At 40.9% G+C, this 25,476-nt stretch overlaps 1 protein-coding gene across 1 annotated transcript in view; it reads right to left on the bottom strand.

The window, feature by feature from the left end:
- LOC307046703 (apoptosis-stimulating of p53 protein 1-like) overlaps window positions 1-25,476 on the bottom strand; it is a 107,845-nt gene that overhangs the window by 52,953 nt on the left and 29,416 nt on the right. The window contains 5 exon segments of the mRNA XM_079693213.1: window positions 12,279-12,343; window positions 16,208-16,280; window positions 16,282-16,316; window positions 19,577-19,724; window positions 21,652-21,722. Coding sequence (XP_079549339.1) covers window positions 12,279-12,343; window positions 16,208-16,280; window positions 16,282-16,316; window positions 19,577-19,724; window positions 21,652-21,687 — 357 coding nt within the window. The 5' untranslated portion in view covers window positions 21,688-21,722.

The following is a 25,476-nucleotide window of genomic DNA, read 5'->3' as shown; positions in this document are numbered from 1 at the left end:
CACAATTTAAATGTTAAAAGAATGCTAGATAGTGGCAGATATAAATTGTTGCTTGATTAAATGTCCAATAAATCCGCCCTTTGTCTGATCCAGTTGGTAAGCAATTGACAACAATGCCATTAATAATTTAATCTGCAACAATCTTAAAACAAATAAGACAAGGAGGAGATAAACAGGGCCCTGACGGGGGCATATAATAAAAGGATTCTGTGGCTGTGTAGATGCTAAACCTGCACCAATAATACGAAAAAAGAAACTGTAAAGGGTGAATTGCACACCTAATTATGCTGCGAAGCAGATAGCGTGTCCTGTGTTACTTCCACATACAGTATTTCAATTAGGTAATATGGTAATAGGCGTTAAATCTGCCACTTTCTATTCAAATGAGCCTTGTTGAAAAAGAGTTTGACTCACAAAGATCAGCAATAATAGCCACACACAGTTACCGTGAAATATGAGCTTCAGAGAGTGGGTGGTAACTGAAGAGCTTTTAGAAGGGGGGGTCACGGCCATTCTTTCCACTGATCATTGGAGAGAAGTGATTGTAGCCCGGGGAATGGTCTAACTAATTTGTTTAAGGATGCAGTGACAGGATGCAATAACAAGTGTGTCGTAAAAGAAGAAATTAATAAATACATCCTACAGGTCATTAAAAAAAATACATGAGAAAAAAAGCTGCAAAATGTTATGGTCCAGAGATGAAGGCTCTAAAGCTGCCCAGCGGTAAAAAAACTCTGCGCTGACGTTTCCTTTGTGTTTCTATGGTGCACTACACTTGGCATCCCACTGTGTTCAAAATTAAAGAGGCCCTATTATGCTATTTGGGTGTTTCCCTTTCCTGTAGTGTGTGATATAGGTTTTGTATAAATGGTCTGCAAAGGCTAAAATCCCTGTATTCCCTCCAGACGGAGTCTCTCCCCCACTCGCCTCTAACACATTGTACTTGATAGGCTAAGGGGCGGGACATCTCTTAGTAGTTGACCAATCACAACAGGCCAGCTAACCAATCAGAGCAGACAGGGCTCTGATTTCAGACAGAGGGTGAAAAGAGGTGCTGCAGCACAAACATTTTTGAAAAATAAAGAGCTTTTTGAACCAATGAGCATGGACACATTTCACAGTCGAGACACTAAATACAATTATGAACCAGAAAATCAAACTCAAATTTGTTCATATACAATGGAGAAGAAAACGTTGCAACTCAAAGCAAAAAGCTCCTTTTTTATGACACGTGACCCAGGCTCTGATCGCTCTGGAAACACTGGTAGAGCTGCTTACAGTCTTTCAAGCTGCAAATTCTCAGTGTGGCAGGGACAGATCATGTGACAGAAAAGTGTACTCCACTGTTTTTCTTTGTATCTTGTGGCGCATTTCCACTATAGCGCGGAGCGCGGTTTAAGCGTGCCGTGCCATGCACGTCCCGTTTTTGGTTGCGTTTCCACTTGGCGTAGTACCGGCTAGCGGGTACTATTTCACAGTTTTTTCTGGCCCCATAAAATCGAGGTTCTTAGCGGGCCAACAACCAGGCGGGTTGAGTATGCTAAACTAGAGAGAGAGAATTGCTGGCAAGGGAGCTACAACTACAACAAAATGAACATATTTTACCGTGATTTTATTGTAATACACGTGCGAGGCCCTGCAATGGAAATGCGCCATTAGTAGGACAGGATCTATGTATTGAGTAGGGCTTAACGATTTATCGATTTTAAATCGAAATCGCGATTATAAATGATGCGATTATGAAATGATGTGATTATGAAATGATGCGATTATGAAATGATGCGATTATGAAATGATGCGATTATGAAATACATTTTTTTTTTTTTACATATATTACATTACATTGCATTTAGCTGACGCTTTTATCCAAAGTGACTTACAGTAAGTACATTCGACCAGGAAGATACAACCTTGAAGAAAACAGAATCATATAAGTACATCAGGTTTCATAGAGCCAAAACATTTCAAGTGCTACTCAACTGGCTTTAGATAAGCCAGTCCTTTATTAGTATATAAGTGCTCTGTTAGCAGTTCTTTGTTAGTAATTCTATCGCTCGATAGCTCGATATATATTTTTCTTCTTGGGTGTCAGTCATCCACACCAATCAGAAGTGCTGTGTTCCACATGTACCAGCCATTGTTAACCATTCAGAAGTGGCCAATGATAGAAGGTGATAGACAGATTGATCCAATCACCTGCCAAGTATTTTTGAAATTGCCTGCCCTTTCCAAATGGCTTCCAATGGAGCTTTCCTAGATGGTTTGGTGAAACAAACCATCTGAGTCAGGTTAGTAATGCTCCATCACATGTGTTACATCTATTACAGGGTGAATCTTAAACTGAAGCTTGACTTTAAAGCAAAGTTTAGATCTTTCACTCGTAGCTCAGGCTGCGGGGGTGCTAGGGACGGGAGCACGTTGATACGACCTTCCTAGCAGGAGATATGGCCACGTTTTACAATAAACTTCCGTTGGGTCACTTAAAAACAAATATCGCAAATCGCAATCGCAATATTTGTCAGAAAAATCGCAATTAGATTCTTTCCCAAAATCATGCAGCCCTAGTATTGAGCATGTAGGAACCTACTGTTTTGTATTCATTTATTTCAAGAATGGTAAAAAAATACTTCTCAAGATGAATACAAAGTCATACAGGACTGTCTCAGAAAATTAGAATATTGTGATAAAGTTCTTTATTTTCTGTAATGCAATTAAAAAAACAAAAATGTCATACATTCTGGATTCATTACAAATCAACTGAAATATTGCAACCCTTTTATTATTTTAATATTGCTGATTATGGCATACAGCTTAAGAAAACTCAAATATCCTATCTCTAAATATTAGAATATCATGAAAAAGTATACTAGTAGGGTGTTCAACGAATCACTTGAATCGTCTAATTAACTCGAAACACCTGCAAGGGTTTCCTGAGCCTTGAAAAACACTCAGCTTGGTTCAGTAAACTAAATCACAAGTATGGGGAAGACTGCTGATCTGACTGCTGTCCAGAGGACCGTCATTGACACCCTCCATCAGGAGGGTAAGACACAAAAAGAAATTTCTCAAAGAGCAAGCTGTTCACAGAGTGCAGTTTCAAAGCACATCCACAAAAAGTCTGTTGGAAGGGGGAAATGTGGCAGGAAACGCTGCACAACCAAGAGAGATGACCGCAGCCTTAACAGCATTGTGAAGAAGAGTCGCTTCCAGAATTTGGGGGAGCTTCAAAGACAGTTGACTGAAGCTGGAGTCCAGGTATCAAAAGTCACTGTTCACAGACGTGTCCGGGAAATGGGCTACAATAGCCGTATTCCCATGGTCAAGCCACTTCTGAACTCAAGACAACGGAAGAGGCGTCTGACTTGGGCTAAGGAAAAGAAGCACTGGACAGTTGCACAGTGGTCCAAAGTCCTCTTTTCAGACGAAAGCAAGTTTTGTATTTCATTTGGAAGTCAAGGCGCCAGAGTCTGGAGAAAGGCTGGAGAGGAGCAAAATCCAAGTTGCTTGAAATCCAGTGTGAAGTTCCCACAGTCAGCGATGGTTTGGGGAGCCATGTCAGCTGCTGGTGTTGGTCCACTGTGTTTCATCAAGCCCAGAGTAAATGCAGCTGTGTACCAAGAGATTTTAGAGCACTACATGCTTCCGTCTGCTGAAAAGCTCTATGGAGATGAGGAATTCATTTTCCAGCATGATCTGGCACCTACCCACAGTGCCAAAACCACCAGTAACTGGTGTACTGACCATGGCATTACTGTCCTCGATTGGCCTGCAAATTCCCCTGACCTGAACCCCATAGAGAATATGTGGGGTATTGTGAAGAAGAAGCTGAAAGACACCAGACCCAACAATGCTAATGAGCTAAAGGCCGCTATTGAAGCATCCTGGGCATCCATAACACCTCAGCAATGCCACAGGCTGATTGCCTCCATGCCACGCCGCATTGATGCAGTAATCCGTGCAAAAGGATTCCCAACCAAGTACTGAGTGCATTAATGGACATTTTCAAATGTTTGATTGTGTTTTGCTGTTATAAATCTTTTTTTTTTACTTGGTCTGAGGAACTATTCTAATTTTTTGAGATAGGATTTTTGAGTTTTCTTAAGCTGTATGCCATAATCAGCAATATTAAAATAATAAAAGGCTTGCAATATTTCAGTTGATTTGTAATGAATCCAGAATGTATGACATTTTTGTTTTTTTAATTGCATTACAGAAAATAAAGAACTTTATCACAATATTCTAATTTTCTGAGACAGTCCTGTATATGCATGACAACATGTGAACTTTGGGTTTCTATCCAGTGCTTTAATTATTTTTTGATTGTCTTCTACTCAGTGGCGTAACAAGGTTGTGATTGGCCCCGGTGCAAATATTGTTTTGGGCTTGTTTAGGTTGCTTGGTTACTTTGAAGACTGCGTGAACCGGTCAATGCCATTGGGGCCCCAAAAACAAATATTAAAAAAATATATATAAAACTTTTTTTTTTTTTTTGCATGGGCCCTTTGCCGGCTCTGGGCCCCGGTGCGTTGCACTGGCTGCACCTTCGATAGTTACGCCACTGCTTCTACCGTATTGGTGCACAAAGAGTTTCAAACTGTCCAAGGCATTTCGCTGCAATAATTCAACAGAACTAAAGAAGTCATGTACTAACAAGCAATCATTCAGAACAATAATTCACCGGTCACCAAACCATGTCATGTTGCAGCAGCTTCACATACGTTCATGTGTATAATCTGAAGCACATGGGGAACATGTACTTTCTCTGTGTGAGTATCAGTTTCCACAGTGTGTATGTTCTTAGAGTAATGCACATTCACACACATGCAAACCAAGACACCTTGTTCTGATCATACGTCCCACTGGTGATGAAACCCATCCCTTTCCCATCTGCTGCACGCGTTCAGTAAAAATATTCCTCCTGATCTGCAATAACAGCCTGCAGACATTCCTGCAGCGTGGACCCAACCGAGAGGGGAGAACTGTGTTATCAGAATCACAATGTTTGAGCAGCAGGGTGGGCCGCTGGTTACAGAGATCAGCATGTTACGGAAAGGTCACATCTTTGAACCCTACTACTGACAGCACGTCCATCAACAGCAGAGTTGAAGACCCTGAGACGGATTTAGGAAAAAAAACAGGACGGCCAGCTGGAGTTAGGGAATACTCAGTAAACTCAAGTTCTGGTGAAACGTAATACAGCCCAGTTTCCATCCAAACAGGGACTTTCCTACAACTCTGCATCAGACAATCAGCTTGCTACTCACTGCGAGTTGGACTCGGCTGAAGAGTTTTTAACGTTTTGTTCTTCGACATAAAATACGTAATTAAATACCCCACTGGTGAATGTCTGGAGCTTCTATATGTCATAAAACAACGGTTGCTAACAAGTGAATAAATGTTACTGTTAAACGTCATCTCACAGATACAAGTCTGCGAGATGGGAGAGACCGTGGTACCCCTCAACAAAAACACACCTGTTTGGTAACCTGGCTCCAAAATGGTGGAACAAGATCGCTATTGATATCAGGACAGCATAAAGTCTACACAACTTCAATACAGACTGAAAAAGCAGTAGCACTTATGGTATGGGTAATTGAAAGCAATTATGCCAACAGGATTCTTGCTTATTGAGTTTGTATCATTATGGTTAAAAGCACTTGTTAAGTCGCTCTGGATAAAAGCGTCAGCTAATGAAATGTCATGTCATGCAGCGTGTCATCTATAGACAAAACAAAGAATTGATTTTCTTCCCTGCCCTTGGTCAAATTGTTCTTTTGTTTTTCACATCTTTGATTATGAGTGTTTTACAGTATTGTGATACATTGTACAAGTGTATATCCACCACTTTAAGGTCCAAACTGCTCCACAAAGTAAAATCTGCTCAAAGATTGTAGGTCAACCCTTTGAGAAACTCTTGGAATCAGCCTTCCATAATAATATAATAACATTTTCTCTGATCCCAGCCATGTCCTGAACAGTGAATTTGAATAACGATATTGCAATTTGCAAAGACTGAAATAATCTCTAGTCTCATATCAGGATACCAATATGGTATCGATATTTTGTGCAACCCTATTGTATAGTAATCAAACCTCTAACAGCATAAGCAAAGTGAACATTCATCACCTCTTGATTCAAGTCAGCCGACGTCCCTGAACCCAGACTATCACATAACCTGCGAGGCTTTTATAGGGATGACATACAGTGGAAATATTCATCTTAATCTGTATCAACACAACCCCTGACATGAGTGTTTTGTCAAGAGCACATAAACACACACTCAAAGACACACCCCCACTTCTTAATATATCCCTGAGCGGTGCCCTCACACAAAGCTGGATGGGCTACAGTTACACACAGATGGATCAAGAGACTTGACTGTGTGTGTGTGTGTGTGTGTGTGTGTGTGTGTGTGTGTGTGTGTGAGAGTTAACTGCAAATGTGTGACACTGTCTGTGGTCGTTCTGGGGTGAGGTGTGTATGACGCTGTCTTGGGAGGGGAAGGAGGGAGTGATGGGATAGGAGCCAGCCCACACACACCAGAGGAAAACACAGCTCCTCTCCAATGTGTTGGCCAGTAAGTGGCATGTTATTTAAAGTTCTCTATATTATATCGGAAAAATATATCAAGGCATTCAAAAACGACATGCGCCACCTCCCCTTAATTTGTGTGTTTTCTTACAATGAAAAAGGTCATCTTGAAGATAGTTTAGCAGGTTTGATGAAGTCATTAGAAAAATGCTAATGTCACGCTTAGCAGGTATAATATTAACATAGTATTCGATTCATATTTAACGTGTTAGTATGATTAACACAACATAGTACATGTCCAAGGTAAATACTTTATGTATGTGGCACTCATCACATTTTCAACCTTTCTTTTAAGAATTTCTCAGTTCTAGCTAGCTACGTGACAGATAGAATTCTATTGAGAAATGGCAGTAATTGGCAGTCATAATACTAACAAAGATTACATAGTTATCTCCGAAGGTTGTGAAGAATCAACCCATAGTGGGTCCCAGGCCAAGACTGTTAATAGTGCCAGACCATAAATGTGCACTACAGTCCCCTGCACGTTAGCATTTTATGCAGGCTTAATGTGAGCATGTTTGAAATATAAAAATTCCTGCTTTTTTGCCTCCACAACTTCAGAGAATTTAGAAAAACAAGTGTAGCACCTCTAGTCCTATATCATACCAAGAACAGAGGCACTAACATCTATGTCAGGGTTGAGTGAAGCAGGCAGGACCCAAATGCAGATTCAATATTTCAAGGCTAAAGTAACAACAGAACTCTTCCCAGTGAACACAGTCAAGACAAACAAGGATCTCACAAAGACTAACAGAAAAAAACAAACCTAAATGCACACAGGACAAATCAAAGAAACAAGACACAGGTGAGGAGGGAGGAGAAAACAAAGAGGCACCAGGTGAACACAATCAGGAAATCAGACACAGGAGGGCAAACACAGAGACAGGAATCAACAGACAAGACAGGGGGTGAACACTTTTCAAAATAAAACAGGAAATTAGAGACAGACAAAACACAACACAGACAGACCGTGACAATCTACCTAGGTTCGTAAAGTGGTATGCCGTGAATAACTCTGGGAAGAGTTCGATTTTAGTTGAAGATTTTACAATTTTATTGCCAGCAGTGTTCAACAACATTTACATTAAATTGTGCCAACAATATGAAAAGGAATGAAAATAAAAAATAGAGCTCTTTACCACACAAATAGAAATAGTCTCTTACCTTTGATCAAGATAATTCAAATCAGTTCAGTTTGGTGTGTGTGTGTGTGTGTGTGTGTGTGTGTGTGTGTGTGTGTGTGTGTGTGTGTGTGTGTGTGTGTGTGTGTGTGTGTGTGTGTGTGTGTGTGTGTGTGTGTGTGTGTGTGTGTGTGTGTGGATTGCTATGGCTCTTCTACCCGGGTAGAGCTAATAGTGTACTGGTTCTTATCTGGATCAGATCAGTGTGAATTCAGCAGGATTCTTCAAATCAAACGTCCTCTGTAGGCAGGTCCAACGGTAGGCCACACCGCTTCCAACAGCCGCTCACAGATTCACTGGGCTTGGCTCGCCATCAACCCCAAGTCAGATTGGATCTGGCTGGCTGACATCAATAAAAACCCAACTGGAGTTTCTACACGGCTGTTGTCTTCTAGTTTGGGTTCACACAGTGGTTCTTGCAGGTCAGAGTTTGTTAACTAATATAGTTGAGAGTACAAATAACACTTTTTAAATACTATTATGCACACTACACTAGGAGCTGCTCGACTTATGTCTCTGCGTCTTCAGGGTGTTCACAGGGGAAAAAAAGAGAGAGAGGCGGAGTGATTCGCGCCACTCATTACCCTGGATGTACACTCTAGAATGCTCCGTGCAGAAACAACATGTATTCATACATCTAAACGAAATAAAGTGGTCTAGTAGCCCTATATTTTATATGGGTTACACAAGCAAGCTTTCCATCCAAACGTATCGCAAATGTGAACCTCATTTGAAAAATATTTGGCACGTGAAATACGTATGAATGCTTTTTTTTCCTCTACTACTGTTATGAAATGATTAGGCGTTGGTTCATGGAGATAAGCAGTCACTGGGGCCAATCCTTCAGTCCAAAAACCCTATACCATTGCAGGAGAAGAAAACAGCGCAACAAGTTGAAATATTCAGAAGAGCAGCAAATGGTGAAAAAGCATTGTAAAGACCTGGGTGGAAATATTTCAGTTTGTATCATGTATTAATGTGAGGAAGGTAACATCAGGTCTGTATGGAGCGATGAGGAGAATTTTAAAATCAGCTTAATTTCGTCTCTTCCGCCAAATAGAAGTGTATGCGTTTCCATTGGACGCTGTTGCCCTTTACTTTTCACAATACAACCTGTTCTTTTTTTTTTTTACCTTAGTCAAGCTTAAAACACTAGTTTACACATAACAATATCAACCTCGTTCTGGATAATATTGAAGTTAATGATTGTATGAACGATTTTCTTTTCAGTCTCTACCGGAGTAGTGTGGAAATAACTGCTACTTTCCTGAATATAAGTATGACACAAACACTGTCTGTTTAAGTATTATTTATTTATTTATGTATTCATTTAATATAACAGGGACGGTGCACATTAATGAACATTTCTGTAAATGTGCCAGAGTTAGCCAAGAGAATATTTGAAATACACTTTGCTGCAATGAGTAAGACACTAGTGTTGAAATGAGATAATAACAAATCTAAATCTGCTGCAAAAATAAATCTTGTTCTCAGTCATACACTGACAACTGTCAGCACTGTCATGTTTACATCATCCTGTGGGAAGAACAGCATCTGGTGCGTGTGTGTGGGTTTGTGAGTGTGCAAGAGTAAGTGAAAGCTTGTGGATATGATTATACAGAGCTAGGAGTCACACCCTAACTTGGTCCATGCATCTTTGAAACACACACAAACACACACAGATGAAATAACAGTTAAGGCCAAACATAAATGGCCAAAACACGCCTTACCTTCCCTTCACAAAGCGCCCAGTTTAAATACACTAACATCAACACACACCATGCTTTGGTTGTGTGACACTAACACAGACATAGTAACACACCGCCACAGCAGCACCGCCCTGACACACAGACAAGCTGTTTGACTGCCAACGTGTATGACCGGTGTGTGTGTGTGTGTGTGTGTGTGTGTGTGTGTGTGTGTGTGTGTGTGTGTGTGTGTGTGTGTGTGTGTGTGTGTGTGTGTGTGTGTGTGTGTGTGTGTGTGTGTGTGTGTGTGTGTGTGTGTGTGTGTGTGTGTGTGTGTGTGTGTGTGTGTGTGCGTTTGTTTGTGTGAGAGTAGTTTGGATGGTGAAGAAAATAAGAACTTTAAAATAGATATAAAAGGGATAAAAAGGGAATTGAAGATAGAGCATGCACACAACAACACATTTTAAAGTCACCTCTACATTCACTCGAAGTTCAAGTGTTTCAATTGTTCTATGATGTATGACTATCTGATGTGAGGCAAAAAAGCGCAAGGTGGGAGAAAGTGTAAAACGAACGCACACTTACTCTGCTGAGCTTCGCACACACAAACATAACATCTCATAATGAAAAAAAACAAAATCAAAAACTCACCCCCACACTCCTGTGTTGTCTCAAACTCTTTGTTTTTTGTTATAAAAGCAAATGTTTAAAGGTAGCGAAGGAAGAGCTCAAGACGACTATGAAGGAGCACAAGAGGTGAGAGGACGAAGAGAGGGAGGAGGAGGAGCTGCTTGGCTAGCTAACAATCCTCTTAGCCTGCTGATGTCATGGGACCAAGCTAATCCTACCTTTACTGACTGACCCGCACATGCACGCACACACACACACACGCACACGCACACGCACACGCATACGCACACACACACGCACATTGGCTGACTAACTAGCAGGCTGACCAACACAGACGCGCACAAGCAGCATGGTGGCTAACCGAGGCCTAGCAACATGTACAGCAGTCTAGCCATTGGTTAAATACAATAGCTTACACTGCTGAAAATAGCTGTTAGTGATGAATAAGACGCTGCTAGCATGAGGTCAGCTGCTATTTTTACAATATGGCTCAATGTTTTGTAGGGAGGACAGGATAAAGAAAGCTAGCAAAACAAACTCCGTAAGCTAGCGGTAATTATACCAACACAAACGCGCCAAACACATGGCTGGTGACTGGCTAACGGAGGCTTAGCCAACATGTACAAAGCAGAATAGTCTGTGGATAAACACAATGAGCAACATGGTTGAAAATAGCTATTAGTGATAAACAAGAAGCTGCCAGTGTGAGGTCAGCTACTCTATTTAACATATTACTCACTGTTTTGCAGTAGGGGACAGGGATAAAGGATAAAGCAAGATACAAACAACAGCTAACAGACGATGTACCAACACACAAACACCACATAAACATGGTGGTTGACTGGATAACGGAGGCTTAGCCAACATATAAAGCAGTATAGTCTGGGGTTAAATAAAATAGCCAACAATGGTTGAAAAAAATAAAAAGCTGCCCACATGAGGTCGGCTGCCCTCTTTACCATAGTATTCACTGTTTTCAAGGGAGGACAGGATATAGAGAGCTAGCAAAACAAAAACCAGTAAGCTTACGGCAGTTAGCCAGGCTGGTATATTCTAGTAAAGGTACACAAGGGAGATTGAGAATGTGATAACATGCAGATAAAAAGAGCTAGTTTTTTGCATGCTTTTGTAAATAGATGTTCTCTTAACATAAACATTTACAATTTACATAATAAAATGCAATCTATGGCTTGTTACTGATGAATTTCAAGTTTCTAAGCCTTTGTAAAGATGGATTGAAAATCAAATCAAATATATGGGTAGTATTAGTGTGGTTTCTCTGCATGTGTACATTTTAATATCCAATTTATATTGTTTATTGGTTTGACCAAAGAACCTTGTGGTAGGTAGTGTGTGAGTGTGTGTGTGTGTGTGTGTGTGTGTGTGTGTGTGTGTGTGTGTGTGTGTGTGTGTGTGTGTGTGTGTGTGTGTGTGTGTGTGTATGTGTGTGTGTGTGTGTGTGTGTGTGTGTGTGTGTGTGTGTGTGTGTGTGTGTGTGTGTGTGTGTGTGTGTGTGTGTGTGTGTGTGTGTGTGTTTGTTCACATGGTTCCTGGTGGTGAACTATAATAATCACTGTCACTAATCTGTGGGCTAATCCGCTAGACTACACACAGAGACATACACTTACATTGTACTGTAATTATGTGAGGAATACACACATACACAGCCCCTTCAATTTATATTAATGGAATGTTTAAATATTTGAGGAAACAGCTAGTCTCCCTCATGCTATCCAAACATGCTATATCTTGATAGTGACATCCATACATAAAACAAGGTGTAAAACATTTATTTACAGGGTTTTTTGGAAGACCTTTGGTCAGAGCTAGGCCTTATATTTCAGTCTTTCAGTCAGTCTTTTCCGAGGTCTAAGAGATATCTTGGTATCTTGGATATAAATTTAATGTTTCTCATGCTCTATAAGTCACTGTTTAAACCCCATACGTGCGTATATTAGTGTGTTTGTCACACATTATATATTGCAGAGAGCTTTATATACACATTGCACAATCCAACCTGGACGTGGAGATATAGCTAATTAGAGATTCATAAGGCAGCCCAGTCAAGCCCTGCGCCTGTGTGTGTGTGTGTGCGTGTGTGTGTGTGTGTGTGTGTGTGTGTGTGTGTGTGTGTGTGTGTGTGTGTGTGTGTGTGTGTGTGTGTGTGTGTGTGTGTGTGTCCACCTACCTTGTCATCAGCACTCTCTGCTTCTTCTTCTTGGGCCCAGCTCTGCTCCAAAGGCTGCGGACTTCCTGCATAGACATGAGCAGTGAAAAAATGTAAGCATGAAATATTGTAAAAAAGAAAAAGGATTTATTTGGTTATTTTCCCATAAATCATGTTCTTGTCTCAGTATTCTACAATGTATTCTGGTTTGAAGGCTGGACTGTGTTTATGTGTCCTTGTTAACTGTCCTTATTCATATTTATTCAGCCTCTCTTATTCCTACTAAGGATGCAGAGGATGGTGTTGGCCTCTTGCCTGCTGTAACAGCAATAAAACACAGAGGACAAGCTAACGCAGGCTTTTTATACTGTACATGGCTATATGTTTCTGACAGAAGATCAAAAACCTCCTAGAGAAACTGCCATTGGATAACAATAAAAACAAAAACAAAACATTGAATAGTGTGAGAACTAAAGCAGAATCTCCCTAATCGTATTGCTCTGCCTTTCTCTCTGTGTATAATCTATAAATAACCCCATTCTCTTAATTCTACTAAAACCAGACAGGCTCAATCTCGGCTAATCCCAGCCGGCTCCAAGCTTCACCCCCAGTCAATAGAGCAGTCAGAGCAGAGCTTAGCATTCACTGGAGCTGATAAAGGACTATCTGAAAAGCAATACAGAACTTTAAACACTATTTACATTCAATTGAGCAGTTATTTAATTACAGTCGATTTAAAAAAAAGGAAGCTATTAAACAGGACAGTTAAAATAGCACGCTAATAACAAAGAGTCATATATTGAAACTGGTAGAAATACAGCAAAATCAGTCGTGGTGGACCTGGATAACTTATTACTAGTCTTGTCAATTTGTTCAAATATGAAAGTAAGTCAATCAAGACAGAGGTTTTTTTTTTGTTAATTGCAACATCTTAGTTTAGATAATTTCTGAATGATTGGCATTAATTGGACTTAATTAGCAGACAAGGAACCCTAACCCGTGACTCTAGCCCTAAACCATAAGTCACCTTTGCTATAAAGGGAATGTAAGCAGCTAACATCCCAACTAAATGAATTCCCAATTGAGAAGGCATATCTAAGAAATGAAATGCCGTAGTGAACTTCAATGGTGGAAAGTAACTCAGTACATTTACTCAAATATTGTACTTAATTACTTTTTTTAAATATTTGTACTGTACTTTACTGAGTATATCCATTTAAAGCTATTTTATACATCTATTCCGCCACATTTCAGGCAAATATCTTACTTTTTACTCCACTGGGACTTTTACTTGTAATGGAGTACTTTAAGATCATAGAATTTGAACTTTTACTTAAAGTGGATCTATCATGCTATATTTGAATAATATAGTGTAGGACCATACCTATATTAGGCATATTTTTACTTTTTATTTTTCAAAATACCAAACAGATCATGCATTTTAGCCATTCCTCATTTCGCTCAATTATAACACTGTCTTTGCATGGGCTGATTCTGTGAGAACAGCACCATCTACAGGCCTGGCATATGTACTACAGCGTCTCCAGCGCTTTCGAACGGCAATGTCCGTGGCTGTCTCCTCCTGATTGGTGGAGTTGGCCCAATAGCCGTAGCGCCACTTCTGTGATGTCATAGAAGTGTTCAATCTGGATCAGTCTGTATCAGACTCCGTTGTAGCCCCTTTTTAAGAGATTTGAGTATGGAGGAAAATAGAGAGGGTTGTGTTTTCTGACACTTGGTGAGTTCCCTGGAACACCGGGGACACATATTTATGTATAAAAGACGTACAAAAGTGCATTTTGCATGATAGGCCACCTTTAAGTAAAGGATTTGAGTACTTCTTCCAACACTGGTGTACTTCAGACTAATGGTGGAAAGGCAGCTCGTCACTGTCATTTGTGCAAACTGATTTTGTTCTATCTTTTTAAAATATTGTTCTGTTCAACACTGTGAGCCCTGTTTGCCATCAAATCACACAATGGAATAAAAGGAGGAAGTTGGGTATAAAAAATGTTTTGAATTATTTTGAGAGGTTTACAGATAGATTGCGTACATCCTACTTTTTTACTAATCAACTACTTCATCGCAGTATAAATATCTCATTCTTCGTTACATGCCTGGTTATTTGGTAAGACTCTCAAACAAAAATGTGTGTACGCTTTTAAGGGGCGACGGGTGTCCTTGTGTGAGAGGTGTTAACTTGGCACAGGCACCTTCAATAAACCACAGAGGGCAGATGACGTTAAATGAAACTAGGAGAGGTTATACATTATGATAATGTGTGGCTCGGGTCCAGGGAGAGCAGTTTGGTTTAAAAAGTTGTTTTATGATAAAAGGTGCAGAGCCAAAGACAGTTTGGCTCTGCAGGGTGGGAATGAGGGACCAATGGAGAGCTCCTCTACTCCACACAGCAGCAGGCCGATACATGATCTGTTGCTCTGTTCATCTTCCTCTGCATCCTACCCTGCTGCCACAAAGCAACCTACACACACTTTATTTCTGTTGAAATGCCTACATGAGCATTTTGGGGTTAAGCATGTGTCCAAGGACGTGCTGACTGCAGGGGGGGGATTGAACCACTGACCTCTGATTGGTAGATCAGCTTTACCCCCCTGAGCTAATGCTGCCCATAAAAACGATTGCACTATGAGCCGAGGTGTCCTTGAGCGATGCATGAACCCCCAACTGCACAGGTGCGCTGCGTCCTCTTACTTTTGGCGTGCGCCCCTCATACTAAAATGCAGATTTTCCAGTAAACCTGATTCAATTCAGATGACACAGTTTACGAGCACGTGATAATAATGGGACTCTAATGAATGCTTTTAATGAATGAGGAAAAATGGAAGTGCACCAGCAGGTGGTGAGGTTGTGCTGTTCCTGCAGGGAGCACACACACACACACAACACATGGAGCTATTACTGCAGCTGGAGGCTTTGGGCACTACCATGCACTAATGTTACACAATCATTCATGCTCTTTTGCTCACCAGAAATAATAAAACCGTTCAACCGGCTAGTTTGGATTAGCATCATGCTTAATGCTGAAATAAGTATGAAATGGTCGATATGTTTTTTAGTTTTAGATTAACTTACATACCTACAATTGTAGTATCATTCCAATGATTTGATATCTGTGCTTCAGATACAATGATTTCAGTCCTCTGACCCCCCCGCCCTGCAGCTTTACCCTGGGCATGTTACGTAACACTAATCATCTTATCTGGCTAACTACTGACCGAGCCTCTAAAACCTCATACACACCACTTGCCCTGTGTGTGTGTGTGTGTGTGTGTGTGGTGTGTGTGTGTGTGTGTGTGTGTGTGTGTTGTGTGTGTGTGTGTGTGTGTGTGTGTGCTGTGTGTGTGTGTGTGTGTGCGTGTGCGTGTGTGTGTGCGTATGTGTGTGTGTGTGTCTGTGTGTGTGTGTGTGTGTGTGTCTGCAGTTGTGCGTTGTGTGTGTGTGTGTGTGTGTGTGTGTGTGTGTGTGTGTGTGTGTGTGTGTGTGTGTGTGTGTGTGAGTGTGTGTGTGTGTGTGTATGTGTGTGTGTGTGTGTGTGTGTCTGCATGTGGTGTGTGCGTGTGTGTGTGTGTGTGTGTGTGTGTGGTGTGGGTGTGTGTGTTGGTGTGTGTGTTGTGCGCACGCGCTGCGCGCGTGTGTGTATGTGCGTGTTTGTGTATGTGTGTGTGTTTGTGTGTGGGTGTGTGTACGTGTGTATGTGTGTGTACGTGTGTTTGTTTGTGTACGTGTGTGTTATGTGTGTGTGTATGGGTGTGTGTACGGTGTGTGTGGGTGTATGTGTGTGTACGTGTGTGTTTGTGTGTGTGTGGGTTTTCCACATGTGACTAAATGCATTCTTAATACTGAAGAAAAATAAATCTGTTGTCAGCCGGCTTTTACACTTGATGTTTGGTTGTGATCCGCATGTATGTGTGTGCGTTTGTTTGGTGTACCTTGTGACCAGGAGGGGCAGTGTCTGAGGTAGAAGCTCACCTCCGGCCTCCTGCCCCCCCACTGCTGGAGCAGATTCCAACAGTAAGATCTCCTGAGGGAGAACACGCTCTTGAAAGGAGATAGAAGGAAGGAACTATTAGCACAGCTATAACATAAGGCGCGTTCACACCAAGTACTTTTCCACAAAGGTTCCTGAGAACTACGATTTAGTTGCATTTCACACCAAAAAGTCCCAGGAACTAAATTAGTTCTAGAGAACCTTTTTTACCCCCTTTTCAGTCCCTGCTAGAGAGCAGGGACTTTCGTGGGAGAAAAAGGTTCCTGTGTCTGATTGGCTGGGCGGAATGCAAACCACGCCCCGTCAAACTCCCAAAACTTTGTGAAACCGCCATTTTATTATCCTTGCATTGCATTATTAGCATTAGCATTAGCATAGCGCAGAAAACGCAGAGAGACTAACTTATGACAACACAAAATAAAACATGGGAGCAGTGGAGAGTAGGAGGTGTCGGCGTTCTGGCCGTTTACTTGGAAGCTGCTGGGAGTCCCAGCAGCTTCTACTGAAGCCAGTCCCAACTCCAGGGACTTCCGGCCGGGGATTTTGGGCGGCAGTATACGCCGTGAAGTTGTTTGCGGCCTGCCAGTAAACCCAAAGCAGAAGAAGAAGAATTGACGTCAGCTGCTTCATTTGCCTAATCCATCCCCAGGAACTAATTTCCGGTGTGAAACGCGATCTGTACTTAGTTCATGAGAACTAAAGAGTTCTCAGGAACCTTTGTGGGAAAAGTACTTGGTGTGAACGCCGCCTATAGTGTGCTCTATTGTGATTCATAATATTTGTATTCATTCAGTTATCATGGTCAAAATCATTTAAACTTGTAAAGCACTTCTTAGCCTCAAGCAGGTAACCTTTACTTTTAAAAGAGCCATTCTGCCCCCCTATACCACCAACTAAATGTTGTCTGGAGCCGAAAAACATATTCAATAACAAAGCTTATTTAAGGTTTTATATATAATTATACTTTTTTTTATTATGATTTTTTTTATAATTAAAGATGTTATAACAACTGATTGAAATAATGTCAACATAGCAAACCTAAGAAACAAAAGGTAACATTTATTCATGCTAAACTTGCACAACTAAACACTTTTTCACTAAAACAGTCTTTAGATTTGTTGTATTCCCTTTCAAAGAAGGCTCTTTATTTATCACCAAGGACAATGCAATTGTTCACTCTGTTATATAGCACAGTACACAAATATAAACAGGACCTTTACACATGAGGACTGAATACATATAAACATACTGTAGACAAACAAACACATTCATGTTTTGTTATGGCAAGGTGTTCAGAGCAAACTGAACACTCTGTGTTTTTGGGCCAATCGGGACTTAAACTGGCAACCCTTCGGTCCCCAAGCCATGTCCCTATAGACTGAGCACTTAGATTACATTTACAAAAAATAATATTAGGTTCAACTTCACATTATTATTGCTTTCAAATATCCTAACACAGTTATGTGAAATGTGTCAACGTTTCAGTTTTGTCAGTGTATGTTAACTTTAGCTCAGTAGAAACAGCTAGATTCTTTGGTAGCAAAAATAAGAATAAGACAACAATAAGAAACTCATGTTATTTTTGTCATTAAATTATATTTAACTGAGACTTTTATTTTAAGCACCTCTAGATTGTTGGCAATGCCTAGGGAGCTAAAGGACACTTTGACATCTTCTCTCCAGGGTCTGGGAGTCGAACCACTAACCCATTGATTGGCAGACGGCCAAACACCCCTGAGCCACAGCCTTCCTTTGATCTTTTCCTTTAGCTCTACTAACAACACACACATGTACACAAATACGTGGGCCTTGAGGTATGGCCTCTCATCTCAAAGGCAACAACATTTCACACGCCATATATTATGTGCTGCCTCACAGCCCTCCCCCCCAGAAGCGGTATAGTATCAGAGCCATTTATAGCCTGTCTGAGCGCTGCACTGACACACTGATGTGATTGAATGAATGTAGGCCAGGCTTTAATGGACACAGTGGCTCTCAGTGTGTGCATGTGATGGACTGCTCTATTCATGTTGATATAGCCATGCAGTTCACAGCACACACTTAGCGATGTATTGATTCCTCGAGGTGTAGCTGTGGTCTCACTGTTCGGCTGCAAAGCGATCCATGTGGCCACACCGAGACAAGCTGCCATTAAACTGTCAAATCATTCCAGATGAAATCACGTAAATACCCTTTAACTCAGAAAAGATCTAAAAGATTGTTTAAATTGTATTTATATGAGTTGTAAACAAGATGATGCGTTGTGTGTTTAAGCATGTCTGGCTCCTGCAGAACAACAGTCATTATTATCATCATTTAGTGAGCTCATGCTTCATTATATATGTAAACAGTCTGTATAAAAAACATTAGGAATATGTTTATATATTGACAGACTTCCATAGAAATATAATGTATATATAATCAGACACCTGTCCTTATGCAGTAGGCCTTGTTTTATTAAGATTTTGATCATTTTGATAGTACGCATTGATTTCTGTTGTCTTGTTTTTGCTCTTCTCCTAGGTGAAAAAAAAACATGTTTACAAGTAGTCGGGAACCGTCTTACTAAGATAAGAAATCAAAACACCTTGTTTTACACTCCACAAATGTGAACGTTAATCCAGTATAAGGTAAAAATGACTTTTTCATTTGAGCATTATAAAAAAAAGATGATGTTTATATAATCCTGTCCCACCAGTAAAATCACAGGATTGCATTGTTTACGTTTATTTAGCAGTACTCACATTTCACTACAGCTATCTTTATTATTGTACATCCTGTTGGTGGCATGAATATGCTATAGTGTTTATGGGGGCGTTACCCATACTTATAAGTAACATTCCCATTTATGATAAATGGGAATAATCATTTAAAACACCTGGAAAAGTGCAGATTTCAAACTGGCTTCTTTTATTTTTGCTCTTAACTGAAAAAATAAGAGAAATGTAAAGTAATGATGCTGCATTGAGCCCAATGTGTGTCAACATCTAGATGTTAGTCTTATGAGTTCATTTCCAATAAGGATCACCTCTCAGTCTGTTAAAGACTGTTAAAGTGTGTCAAAGTGATTTAATTGGACTGATATGACGTTAACGATTCAATCAGCTCACCTTGAGCAGAAAGCTGATGCTCATGGAAAACCATGTTATTTATGTATACAATAGGTGATAGGCGGACACACTTCTGATAATCTTATGTTTACCTTTTTTTTGGTCTTCATCATTCCTTCTTTATTTTAACTGTTTGAAATGTGTTCAAAATGTCATATTTGTACTAGTGTCATACAGTAGTGCAGATGGGATGGACTCACCGTGTCCGTTCCATACTTCAGCGAGGTGACACTCCCCCTCTCCGGCTTCTTTACAGTATTCCACAACGTCAATCACTCTGGTTGCCGGAGTAACCGGGACCTCAGTAAGCATCTGCTGGGTGTCATTGAGGTAAACTGTCAGGATCACCTGTAACCATAGAAACAAATATGTCAGTTGTCATAAAATGGCTTAATGTATATCACCTTTCCACTTCAGGAACATGAGCATAATGGAAGTTCTTCTCACTGATTAGTGATTGGGTTCAAAGAGATCAACTCATTCACTTTGGTCAACCAATCGATCAACATGGTTCCAATATTAACCAGTGATAAAATCAATCACTCCGATCTCAGAAACAGGAAGCAACCTGGCTGATCACGTTCAGATGGGAGAGGAAAATCAAGGTAGACAAATAAAGACAGTGACCATCAGCTCAAACAAACCATCTATCAGATCCATAGATACGTAGATACATTAGCAGAGTGTGAATACACGGTGTAACGGAAACGGAAAATGAAAGAAATCCAATCAGAGACAGCCCATGTACAGGAAGGCAACTTGTCTTTGAAAGCACAATATAAACCTGAGCTGAAGAAGGTACATTTGATCTAACGTTGATGTGTTAATGCTCATTATTAATCTGGAAACACATTGAAAAAACATTCATGCAAATGAATCACATGACCAAGTTTGACACAAAGTTGCTCCTGTAATAGCAGAACAGATGTTTACCATGGATAGCATGGCATTGAAAAGGCAAAGAAAGCGGAGGAACTGGTTCCTTAGGTTTAGTGAAAACAGAGGAAAGGCAATTTGCCGAACCATGACCCATTTTTCTGAAATTGCACAGAAGCGGGAGATAGCGGAAAGGGTCACCCCCGTAGGAACAGATAGAGCTCGCAGTGTGAATACTACACACTGTAGCACACATTATACAGCAGCTTTGTCAATGCTTTAGCTAAGTGCTGGAAAATTGTCAGACCATATGCTAATAATTCAGAAATCATGTTACAATAAAGTAAAAGAGCCTTGGATTTATCTCAACAGATTAAAACTTGATTACAACACTACACTTGTAATTAATAGTATTTTAAACAGGTGCTTCATCAGGATTAATCACAGATTATTATTGTGATTAACGCAAAAATGTTTATAGATTGACAGCACTAAATGTCATCTTTAAGACATCAAGACAAACATATTGTCAAGTGATTAGAAGGTCATTGAGATAACAGCAGTATGAAACAACACGCAGCCATCCATCTGACTTAGCAACACATTGATCACAGCTCTGTAATTACCTATCAATAATGGCTTGCATAAACAAGACATGCACATACATAGCCCTATAGGACAAAGGTTTATTTTAATGTGATCAAATGAAAAGGTAAACCATCTCATCTGTCCATCCATATTAAATCAGAAAGGTTCCAAAACCCAATGTATATTACTATTTAGTTAGTTTAGTTTAGATTTATATAATCAAGGGAGTGTAATATTGACAGAATTAAAAAGATATTGGTTGGGTTTATCATTTTTAACATTTATCAGCTGATCCCCTCTGAAATCATTCTCTTATCCAATTCTCAGAATTCTGCAGGAAAAAGATTAAAATAGCAATCAGAAAAGGACATCCTGTGTTATCGCCAGGGATGTCATCGCCAATGTCATGTCAGATAGTCATCGGCATTTCAAGATACATTTAGGGTAATCTGGGATAGGAACACACCGAGGCACACACACACTGATACAGATGCACTTTTAATCTCAATGCTCTCTCTCTCTCTCTAGCTCTGAAACACACACACACACACACACACACACACACACACACACACACACACACACACACACACACACACACACACACACACACACACACACACACACACACACACACACACACACACACACACACACACACACACACACACACGCGCGCACACACACACACACACACACACACACACACACACACACACACACACACACACACCATCTACTGTCCACATACTCAGGCAGACACACAGGAATATATACTGTACAGTACACTAATCCATAGTATTCTACACACCTGTCCCAGATCATGTGAAGTAATCTCTGCTTGCATGCAGACAGACTGGACAGGGACACATTCACTAAAACCTGGATTAGACACACACAAACACACATGTAAAAGCAAACAGCACACACACACATAAACACACATGCAGACCCTGCAGGAATCATTTAAAGTAGGCTAATCATGTCCTCACGAGGGCTGTGATGTTTCTACTTTACATGGTAGGAAACAGCATTTGTTACACTGAAGGACTGTTGGCAGAGATGAAAGAGTGTTTTATATAATCAAATCACTCAGAGTGCTTTTCTCATTTGAGGCAGATATCAACAGGATACTCATAAATCCATAAAAAAGCCATCCAAAATATTTGTCATCCAAAATATGCACTATAAATGTAGGACGCACATTCAGTCATTAGAAAATAATTGCAGAGATATGTTTAATATGTAGCAACCAGTGGCGGCCGGCCCATAGGGGCGCCGCCCCACCTCTTCACACATTCTAGATTGCCATTAAAAATATTTGTAATGAACAGTGTTTCCCATACATTGATTTATTTGTGGCGGGCCGCCACAATTAAATATCGTCCGCCACAAATGTATCTTGTTTGTTTTTTTGGTGGTCTAATGCAGTGGTTCCCAACCTGGGGGGCGCGATATAATTGTAACGCAATACATGATTGTCGCTAAAAGCCTTGTCTCTACATTACAATAAAATATTTTTTTAAATGTATTAATTCATTTTAATAAATATTCAAGTTAGTCCTGTAGCTAATAAAGGCATAAAAAGTAAAGCAACTTCCAAGAGGACTGATTTGGGGAGGCTGATGATCGGAAGGTTGCGAGTTCAAATCCCGCCTGGAACACCACCACTAGTGTGCCCTTGAGTAAGGCACTTAGCCCTCAGTTACTCCAGGGAGAACATCCCTGTAATTGGTCATTGTAAATCGCTTTGGACTAAGGCGTCTGCTAAATTGTAAATTATATTTTTGGGAGAATAAACACCACAGATCCTCAACTCTGGTGTGTCTCACTCATTAACAACGCAACACAGAGCAACAAGAACAGTGTCTACAGTAGCCATGAACTTGCATGTATTTTCTTATTTGAGGGGGTGGATGCGTGGGCCACCCGAATAGGTTAAGGGGCCTTTGGCTTTTCTTGCCGGGGGGTTGCGGTGCGGTGTCCCCACAAATATAATCAAATTCTGTGGGAAACACTGGCTGGTGTCAGTTAAATGTATAGTCTACAATCAAATATCGATAAAAATTGTTTTACGATTGTCTAAAGTTACTGATAAGGGATCAGTAAGCATAATAAGGTGGTTGGCAAAAGCAGGCACTAAAATAATAGACTGTATCAATTAGTGCTGCACGATATATCGTTTCTTGATGCGCAATATTCACATCATTCACGAAAAAACTGTATTTTCTTCAATTCCTGTATGTTTTCTGTATCGCGGGGGGGGGGGTGGAATTCAGTTTTTTCCAATATCGTGCAGCCCTAGTATCAAGTGCTGTGTGCCTTTGAGCTAGCCCTGCGTTGTAATATGACATGTTTGGAGTTTGTGTATAAGTTTGCTTACATTTTGGTAGAGCCCCCCCTTGGCCAGCTGCCACTGGTGGCAACATCATAGAGTCCCATAGTAGGACTAGGCAGTATCAGTTGCTCAATTTAAATAATGTTTTAGTTATGAATTACTGTGGAACAAAAAGGCGAAACAAAGTGTAGGTACATAAAAAAGAAAGGTTCATTTAATAAAATTGAGAAGTGGTTTCATGCATCACATTTGTATAATTTCGCTCTTGGGGTAAAACAAGCACTACAATTACATTCTTCTCTTTCAATTAATTAGAAAAATCTTTTCTAGTGACCAAAATGAACATATGATATTATACTAAAAATCTCTTAAAGAGCAACTTCCAAGTTAAAGACACCTGGGAATAAATGTGTAGGAAAATGATGAATACACTAGATTTTCAAAAAGATATACAGAAATATTATATATATTCTTCTCTCTGAAGAACCAGCACCTTACCGTGGTAGAGAGGTTTGTGTGCCCTGATGAACCTGGGGGCTGTGTTGTCTGGAACCTTGTGTTCCTGGTAGGGTCTCCCATGGCAAATTGGTCTCAGGCAAGGGGCCAGACTAAGATTGGTTCACAAGACCTCATGAAAGACGACACACGAAGTGAGGATACCCAGCCCGGAGGAAGCCCGGGTCCCCTTCTGGAGCCAGGCCCAGAAGGAGGACTCGTCGGCGAGCGTCTGGTGGCCACGGAGCCCGGCCGGGCACAGCCACGGAGCCCGGCCGGGCACAGCCCGAAAAGGCGACGTGGGCAACACCAGGGCTCTCGACTAACTTTTTTCACCATCCTCCCGGAACCGTCCCGAAATACAATCTAAGCCGTCCCGAAATTAATGTGGACCGTCCCGAATTTAAAATATTAGTTTTTCTACATTATCATTAGTTAAAATCATTCAAAGTGACCTTTAACATAAATAAAACATCATACAAATCATTAGATGATAATTCATCAACCTTTTTATTTGAGTAAATCAGTCAATCACATGAAAAAAGGCCAAATATATTTAAACAAACACACAAACGAGAAAATTACTCTAATATTGAATCCAATCAAGTCCCATCCAATTAACAAAAAAATCCAACACTCTGTCCTTAAGACAGAACCCAGAGTAACCACTAACCAGGATGACAGTCTGTAACACAGTCAGGAGACCTTTACAAACTGCCCCGCCCCCTCGCACACAGACGGGAGAGAGAGATCTCGTCTGGATTGGAAAGCTTGAAAATACCTCATAGACGCATGTTGTAGTCTTATTGCATTTTAGAAACGGAGTTGGATAAACTAAAACTGCGATATAATGTTTATGTAGCAATACTACATATGACATATTTTTTAAATGTCTCCAGTACCGATAAAAAGTCAGATAACGTCGGAGCTTAACGTTACCACTGTCTTTAATAATTCCGGCCCGGGCGGAGCCCGTTTAATACCGGGGCTCGCTACCCATCCATACATGGGGAGAGGCGCAGCATATTGCTAAGGACTAAATACGATGGGGGTTCTCATCTCAGTCTTATTACCCATAGGGGATGAAGAGGAGTAAGTAAATAAAGAGGCCGGCGCTCCAGGGTCTGGTTCTGCTGTGCGTTTTTGTGATGTAACGGTAAAACATTTCAGAATTCCTCCACGGGATAGCATTGTCATTTTACATCACTCAACCCGCGAAATACACACACTCAGTACATAGCCTACTGTAGCTAGACCCGCGAATTTGCGGGCCAGGAATTCGCGGGCACAGCCAGCTGTGCGGCTGGCTGACAGCCAGCGGCACAGTTTACGTACTGCGTCATGCGTGTGTGTTTGTGTGTGTGTGTGTGTGTGTAAGTGTGTGTGTGTGTGTGTAAGTGTGTGTGTGTGTGTGTGTGTGTGTGTGTGTGTGTGTGTGTGTGTATTTCGCGGGTTGCTAAATGTTTTGTGCCTGTGTGTTTATGTTGACAAGGAGGTTTAATAACTGTGTGCTACACAAAACGTGCAGTCGGTTTCATTTTCATCGCCGTTTGTAGTAAAGTTAGCAGGGTATTTTTATTTTAACTCTCGTCCCAAAATTATTTTTTATCCTCCCCGACACTATTTTTTTCGGCCCTGGGACGACGGGACGTCCTCAAGCTCGAGCCCTGGGCAACACCTCCGCTTCTCCGTCCCGCGGGCCCACCACCTACGGGAAACAGCGATGGGGTCGGGTGCGCTGCCAGAAGGGTGGCAGTGAAGGCAGAGGGTCTCGACGGACCAGACCCGGGCGACAGAAGCTGG

The sequence above is a fragment of the Notothenia rossii genome, assembly GCF_949606895.1.
Source record: "Notothenia rossii genome assembly, chromosome: 7".
NCBI classification, from domain to species: Eukaryota; Metazoa; Chordata; class Actinopteri; order Perciformes; family Nototheniidae; genus Notothenia; species Notothenia rossii.
Note: the sequence above shows the minus strand (reverse complement) of the source record. Positions and strands in the feature narration are given on the sequence as shown.